The sequence below is a fragment of the Entelurus aequoreus genome, linkage group LG21 (assembly GCF_033978785.1).
Source record: "Entelurus aequoreus isolate RoL-2023_Sb linkage group LG21, RoL_Eaeq_v1.1, whole genome shotgun sequence".
NCBI lineage: Eukaryota > Metazoa > Chordata > Actinopteri > Syngnathiformes > Syngnathidae > Entelurus > Entelurus aequoreus.
In genome coordinates, this window is record NC_084751.1 from 19,566,273 (window position 1) to 19,574,393 (window position 8,121).

Below are 8,121 nucleotides of genomic sequence, written 5' to 3' on the forward strand. Positions count from 1 at the left end.
TAGCCTCCCTGAGGTGGCCCCATTTCTCTGAGGCGGAGTAGTGCTGGTGTTCTTCAGATAGGATGTTGTTGAGAGACTTGGCAAACTCTTCTACTTTTTCTGGAAGATGCATGCTGGTGGAATCAATGCGAGGCTTGCCTTTCTGTTTGGAGTTGTGAAACATTTTTGGTTGTAGCCTGATCTTGCAACAGACAAGTGAATGGTCAGTGTCGCAGTCTGCGCTGTGGTAACTACGAGTAACGAGCACAAACTTGAGGCTGGCTTGTCGGATCAGGATCATGTCTAGCTGATGCCAATGCTTTGAGCAGGGATGGCGCCACGTCACTTTTTCTGCTGTGGTTTCGTCTGAAAGTAGGAGTTGGTCACGCAAACGTTAGGGTAGGAACAGAACTCCAGTAGCCGTTGCCCATTGTCATTGACCTTGCCAACTCCGAAGTGTCCAAGACAGGAAAGCCATGAGTCATGGTCAGCACCCACTCTCGCATTGAAGTCACCAAGGATGATGAGATGTTCCTTGGGGGGAATGTTCTTGATGTCGTCATACAAGTTGGCATAAAATGTATCCTTAACTTCTGCTGTAGACATTAGAGTGGGAGCATATGCGCAGACTAGAGTCACTGGGACATCAGAGGTGTGGAGGTGGAGTGTCATCAGGCGTTCGGATCCTTTGTCTCCTGGTTCAACCATCTTTAACAAGGTGTTCCTGACAGCGAATCCAGCTCCATGCTCTCTGCGGTCTCCGGCACTCTTTCCTTGCCAGAAGAAGGTAAAGTCTTTCTCCCTGAGGATTCCCGTGTCGGCTAGGCGGGTCTCTTGCAATGCAGCTATGTCTACCTGGAGTCTCAGTAGCTCATTGTTAATGACAGCCGTTTTTCTAGCATCACTGATGTCTTGGAGATCATTTGAGTGTCCGGGTGTCATAGTTCAGACATTCCAGCTTCCCAGTTGTAGGACTGGGCACCTGTTTTTCATACTTTGTTTCTTTCTTGGTGCAGGTTTTGCAGTCTGCTTGTCGGTTTTTTCCTAATCCCCATGCACCCAATGAGGAAGGCAGACTGTGGCGGGACAGCACCTAATTGGCTGGGGGCTGCCCAGCTTAAGGCGGCATAGCTGTCCAATGAAATTCAAGGATCTCTCCCACCGTCGGAAGCAACCCCTGGCGCTATGCTCTACACCAATCGAGCATTGTAGCTTATAACCGGTAGACTGTTGCATCCCGTTGTTGCTTCCACGCTATGACACAAGGCTGGAGTGATGTGAGATATATATATATATATATATATATATATATATATATATATATACGTATATATATATATATATATATATATATATATATATATATATATATATATATATATATATATATATATATATATATATATATATATATATATATATATCTCCTGCCTCGAAAGAAAATAATGTTTGCCTTGGTGCCTTTCTGACTTGCCTTGGTGCCCTAAAATATGAGCCCCCCTTTAAGGCAACACTTGCCTTGACCTGAAAAAGTTACAATTCGAGGCCTGTCACGGTAAATATTATTACCCCAAAATAACCACAGACAGAACATGATGTATTACATGTTCTGTATCAGCCAAGTTTTGTAGGCCATAATGCCGTACAACATAAAGTTATATTTCATATATTGTATAATAGTATTGCAGGGCTCGAATTTAACCGCGGCAAAGTCGCGACCGCCCTTGTGACTTGCCATAAGCCCTAAAAAATTGACCAACATCGACGTCAACAACATGCCGTAACTGCCCTTGACTTTTTACTTGTTAATGGACGAGGGATGTAACAGTAAATGGTATAGTGATAATTTGCGATAAAATTCCAGACGGTTAGTAATACCGTCTAATTTTTTTATTACTGAAAAACCGTCATTTATTAATGCATTTTAGGCAACACAAAGTCAGGCGCCTGCGCACTAGCGTTGTTTGGCTTGATAGTGATGGCGGACAACCTACACAGACTTTGCTCCGGAGATTTTCCCTCGGAGTAAACGGAGCCAAGCGCTTGGTTTTAACGTAATTTTCCCTCGCTTCCTGGCGTGGGTTTAAGAGCGCACTGCTGTGTTTAGATGGAGACAAGTGTGAACAATATTGGAGACAGACGCATTTGTCCCTACACTAAAAGTATACAGCGAAAGAGAAAACTATTTGATGTTGCTTTCATTTTCTCAATACAGCATCCTTCAGCTGCTGTTATTGAGATTTAATGATGTGAGGAAACATGCAGCAGGCAATGTGTCATGAACGTTGTCACAACTTGTTTATAAAGTCCTTAATTTGTTTACTGGGATGCTCACTCCTCCTTTATTTGACTGCAAACTGTATCAGTGTTCAAACGCAGGCTGAAGATTGTGTATTCGATGTGAGAGGTGTCATTTTTGTTGGCCAAACTGTTGCACTGAACTACAAGGAGGTGTTGTTGGTGAATAACAAAGCTTGTTTATTTGACTTCATATTCATTAGCCAAACAACTTTGAGTTTTATATTAATATCAAAAAGTAAACGCCATGTTTTTTTTACATTTAATAATAATAATAATACCTGGGATTTATATAGCGCTTTTCTAAGTACCCAAAGTCGCTTTACATGTAGAACCCATCAACATTTCTTGTGTTTCTTTTCATGTCACAAATATATTACTTCAAAAACCATCCATGTGACACAGCATTTTGTTAATGTTTTATTGTGTATCGTTAATTCCTATATGACATATTTCTGCTCAAACTCTTAATGGATCTGTCCCGATACAGCAGCTACATGTACATATAAATGTACATAATTAAAAACATAAATAAATATATATATATATATATATATATTAGAGATGCACGGAGAGGCAATTATTTCATCCGCAACCGCATCACAAAAGTCGTCATCCACCCGCCATCCACCCGAACTAACATTTTATCAAAACCACAACCGCCCGCCACCCACCCGTTGTTATATATCTAATATAGACGATGCAAGGCATTCCTGTTAAAGAAAGGAGACTGATCCAATGCAGCAGAGACATTCAATCCGTGCCAAAAAATACATAGTTAAATGTTGTTACCCACATACGAAAAACGAGCAGCACTCTTTGAAACAGGCAATTATTCATCAGGCACTGCTGCAGCTGTCACGCCAAATTTCTTCCCCCTACAAAAACCCCCCCCCCCATTTACTTCCGTGGTCATTGACAGCGATCGATAGCACTTCGGCTTTGACTGCCCGTCGCTGGAAGGATACTTCGTCTTTGACAGCTGCTGGAATCTGAAGAAATCGATTATTGTTTTTTTTTTGTACAGGCGCGAAACAGGACAGTCGCGTGCGGGTTAAGGACCCCCGGCAACTTTGTGACTTTATTGGACGCAGCCCCGGAAGTAAATGAGGGGGAAGGCTTTTGTAGGGGGGGAAGAAATTTTGCGTGACAGCTGCATCAGTGCCTGATGAATAATTGCCTGTTTCAAAGAGTGCTGCTCGTTTTTCGTATGTGGATAACAACATTTAACTATGTATTTTTTTTTTCTGAATTGGTTCAACCAGCGCCCCCCGCGACCCCGAAGGGAATAAGCGGTAGAAAATGGATGGATGTTTCAACCGCCACCCGCCCGAATCTATTTAAAATCTGTTTTTTTCGTCATGCATCCGCCCGACCCGCGGAGTCCGCGGTTGTGTCCGCAAACTAATCTCTAATATATATATATATATATATATATGCTTTGGAGCCCCTGCCCTGAAAGGTAATGTTTGCCGCCTTGATGCCCTTCCAACTTGCCTTGGTGCCCTAAAAATGAGCCCTCCTTTAAGGCAACACTTGCCTTGACTTTAAAAAGTTAAAATTTGAGGCCTGTAATATGGTAACTGCTTCAAATAGTTACTATTCAATCAACCACGACAACTAAGTACATAGTCTATAAAAGCAAATAAAAGCTAATGTTGTTAAGCTGTTGGTGTGAAACTCACATGTTACACACTACTGTTGTTTACATTGAACTCATCATACCTACACGTTTGCAGAGATCTGGACAATGTGGGGGGAGGAAGAGAGAGGGGGGGGGGCAACTTCCACAGTTCCATTAAAGTTGTGACATAAGAGAGAACATACATGATACTGTATGTACAGTTGTGCACATATGTTGGCTCCTCCCTCTACTGGGGGTGGGGGTCAGTCTGGAACCACATTACATAATTACCTGCCCAGAAGAAAAAAACAGAACGGGTCTGCAGTGTGAGAGTTTGTGTCCCTGTTCATCTTTACCACACTTCCTATGTTCTGATGCAATGGCCTGAGCAGGTACCAGAGCCAGGACATGTGTTATTTGTAAAAAAATATATAAAAATAACGATGGGTGCACATATTTTGTATTGCTGTTTTTATTCATTTTTTAAACCACAGGCCTCTTATATTAATTGCATCTCCACAAAGGATTTTTATGATAATACCAGTTCATGTCCTAATAAAAATCTTGAAAGTTGGGTAACATGTTACAACATGTTTATCAACCGTCTCGCGTTGTGGTAGCCAACCGTTTATTCAAATCTACACAATGTGGGATCACTAACACGTGCGTGACATTATATCACATATCAAATGTTAAACTTTTGTTTTAGTTTACAGTGTTATTATTTTAAAGACCATCCTCTTCGGGCAGCTAGGCCTCTTAAGGTAGTACTGTGAAAACAAACAACAAATGGCTAACAGAAAGCAGCCGTAGCAAATATGTCTTTAAATTCCACACATGCGTGCAAGTAAACGTTATTAAACTGATATTAAAGGTTTGTCAAAAACACAAACAGAGCTTAAAAAGGACGGACACGTTAACACTTACCTCTCGGTGCCTGCCTTTAAAGACGACCGCAAATGCGCCGTGTCCTATGAGGTCCTTCCGACTGAACTCGAATCTCCCCACCGTCTCCATGATGCCTCTGTCGGCTTGAGCTCTACTCTGACCGGGGCAGAGAACCAGGGCGCCCGCGGTCGCCCTTCTTGCTATCGAGCTCGCCTTTCTCCTCGGTCAAGTGGGGGCAGCAGTAAGGACGGTCACCCCCTCTTTCACTTGCCAGGAGCTGCCGTCCAGACAACAAGCGGCCCTCTTTGCTCATGTTCGCTTGTTACGGAGGTTCACTCCCTACGAGGCCGAGCGAACACTTCCATAATCCGGACACCGAGTTCCTTTTCGCGGACTGAATGTAGCCTAGCGGCCTCGGACGGTCCTGTTGTTGTTCCAGCTGTCGCTAATGACGTGCCACCTTAAAAGCAGCTCGCGCTGCGTTTTGTTTATATTCAGGAGCTCCTCGCGTCTGTCGTCTCCAGCGTCAAAAACACCAAAATAAGCGCTGACTGACAACCCTAAAACTACACCTATTATATCAGATGAGTCACTAATAATAAATACAACCTCCAATCTCTTTTGGACAAAAGCGTAGTCGTGTGAAGTCAAGGTAGCATCGATGGTCCCAACAAAGCAGACTGTGTAGTCGGGGGGCTAACGCGCATGCGCAGAGTCATCACAGCCGTAGCTTTGACGTCACATGAGTGTTCAGTAGTCAACTGTCATGAAGGGACAGTCTTGGTACTTGTAACAATACCTAACATATTTTTTACATTTTTACATACAACATACGTTGTTTTAATGTGACTTGTATTTTGATTAAAACGTGAAAAGGACGTTTTTTCACGCTTTAGTGATATTCTAGCAATCTAGCTAGATCAAGCCATTAATAATCAAGCTAGTAAGGACAACTCCTTACTAGCTTGGTAGCTAGCGAACACGCTAATTGAAGCTATCTACATTGAGCTAGGTACCTAAATTTAGTTTACATTACACTCTTATATTGTCCTGTAAAACAAATATGATTTAGATCAGGGGTTTCAAACAAATTTTAGATCGGGAGCCACATGGAGAAAAATCTACTCCTACTCCCAAGTGAGACCAAATGTTTTTTTGGGTTTTTTTTACACTTACATGTTACGGTTAATAGTATTCTATCTTTATTTGTCGTTATTTATACTTTCTGAATAAGTTAAGTGATAATGTTCAACTCATTGGGGTTGATTTTCAATCTATCTGGCGAAGTTGGTAGAGTGGCCGTGCCAGCAATCGGAGGGTTGCTGGTTACTGGGGTTCAATCCCCACCTTCTACCATCCTAGTCACGTCCGTTGTGTCCTTGGGCAAGACACTTCACCCTTGCTCCTGATGGCTGCTGGTTAGCGCCTTGCATGGCAGCTCCCGAATGGGTGAATGTGGAAATACTGTCAAAGCGCTTTGAGTACCTTGAAGGTAGAAAAGCGCTATACAAGTATAACCCAATTATCATATCAAGATAAAAATAATAATATCAAAATCATATTACAGGATGTTATTTATGTAGTTTGCGACATTTAGTGGACACATTTAGAACAGCAGTTTCTTTCATTTAAAAATTTCGGCTCATTTTTATACTTACCAAACTCATCCCGCGGGCCGTACGTTTGACACCCCTGATTTAGATAGATTCTGTCGTTCTACTTAGCTACTTTGAAGTTATCTAAGCCAGTGATTGTTCAAAGACTGGCATAGCGAGCCTCCCCTCAAAGAATATTTTGTTGCCCTTTTTAAAGCAGCACTAAGTAACTATTTAATCTTCATAAAATATTTTCATAACTTTTGGGACGATACACTGATTTACAACTTGTTTGATGACACTTCTTTCAGGACCGGAGGGGGTCTATCGCTTTTAGGCACTAAGCAACTTTAAGGAAAACTTTTAAAGTTGTTCAAAAAACTAAAAACCTACAAATGTGCTGACTTGCTTTACGGCATACGTCACTCCCCCCTTTCCCGTTTGTTACAAAGACGCATTGCGAATGCCTACATGCAATTACTGCTCTCTATGCAGAAGCTGCAAAGCAACCAAAGAAACAAAAAACATTTATTTTATTTTATTTTTATTTTTCCAAGATGGCGCTGCTGTAGTGGCTGCTGTTGGCTGGAGCTCTGTGCTCTTGTGTCATCCTTTTGTGTCCCTGATGTATCCCTCTTGTTTCCATGTGGGTTTTTTTTGCCTTTTGGTTCGGGGCCCTTTGGGACTGTGCGACAAGGGGTGGCACTTTTGCGACTTCTGCGGTGCTTTTTTGTGTACTTCTGGATTTGCCTCCCAGGAGCCTTTTGGCCATGGAGACCAGCTGCTGGGTCTCTGCCACACCAGAGTCCGTTTGGAGAGACTGGAGTAGATGTGGATGAAGAGACAGGGCTGCGGAGCTAGCGCTGAGCGCCGGGACGTACAAGCTTCACAGTGTCTTGGCTGAATGAGCAGGTATCGGACATCTCGGTCTCCTTAGATGCATCCTCGCTCATCCATGCGGACTGGACACTGGCCAAGAGTTGGTGGGCGGCCGAGGATGGAGTCGGCTCTCTTGGTTGCTTTGTTGGGTCTGCTCCTGTCTCTGGCCATGCTTTCCCACCCCAGCAGACAAGGGCGTGGAACACCGCAGAGGCCACCACATTGTATACGTTTTGTTGTTGTTGTTGTTTTACTTTTGTGGCTTTATGTAGAAGTGGCTGGTTGCATCAGCTCTGATCTTTTGATGTCTTTAATTTCCTTTGTTTTCTTTGATGTTTCCTTCTTACACACATGACTATGTGTGCTATAGCTATGAGTTTTTTTCTTGGCCTCAGTCTGGACCCCCTCTCCAGGGGCCCAGACTTAGACTGAATATTTGTTCCACACCTCCCCCCCTCCCCAGCATTTACCTGTTTCTCACCTTTTTTTTGTAAGGGGTGTCAGAAGTTGGCAGACTCGTCAGCGATCCTGTTCTGTCTCCCTGTAATGTTTGTCTGCTCTTGAATGGGATTGCGCTGAAAATCTTAATTTCCCTTCAGGGATTATTAAAGAATTTCTGATTCTGATTTTTATTGTGATGTCTGATGTCTGAGGAAACAAAAAAAAAGAAAAAGGGAGGCTACCCCGATAAAAGGACAATCAAGGACATCAACAGTGTCCCGACTTTCACTGGCTGGCGTGAGCTCAAAGACGAGGAGGAATTTCAGACTGATGCTGCCCAGTGCCGTAACTATGATTTGACAAATACAGAGGTGAGAAAATGGTGGTCTAAGAGAAGCTTTGAAAGGCTGAAATCAT

The 8,121-nt window shown here is 42.9% G+C and overlaps 1 protein-coding gene across 1 annotated transcript in view; it reads right to left on the reverse strand.

The window, feature by feature from the left end:
• LOC133638479 (serine/threonine-protein kinase ULK1-like) overlaps positions 1-5,478 on the reverse strand; it is a 54,377-nt gene extending 48,899 nt beyond the window's left edge. The window contains exon 1 of the mRNA XM_062031139.1: positions 4,829-5,478. Within this exon, the coding sequence (XP_061887123.1) occupies positions 4,829-4,918 (90 nt within the window). The 5' untranslated portion in view covers positions 4,919-5,478. The remainder of the gene's footprint in view (positions 1-4,828) is intronic.
• Between the last annotated feature and the right edge of the window lie 2,643 nt (positions 5,479-8,121).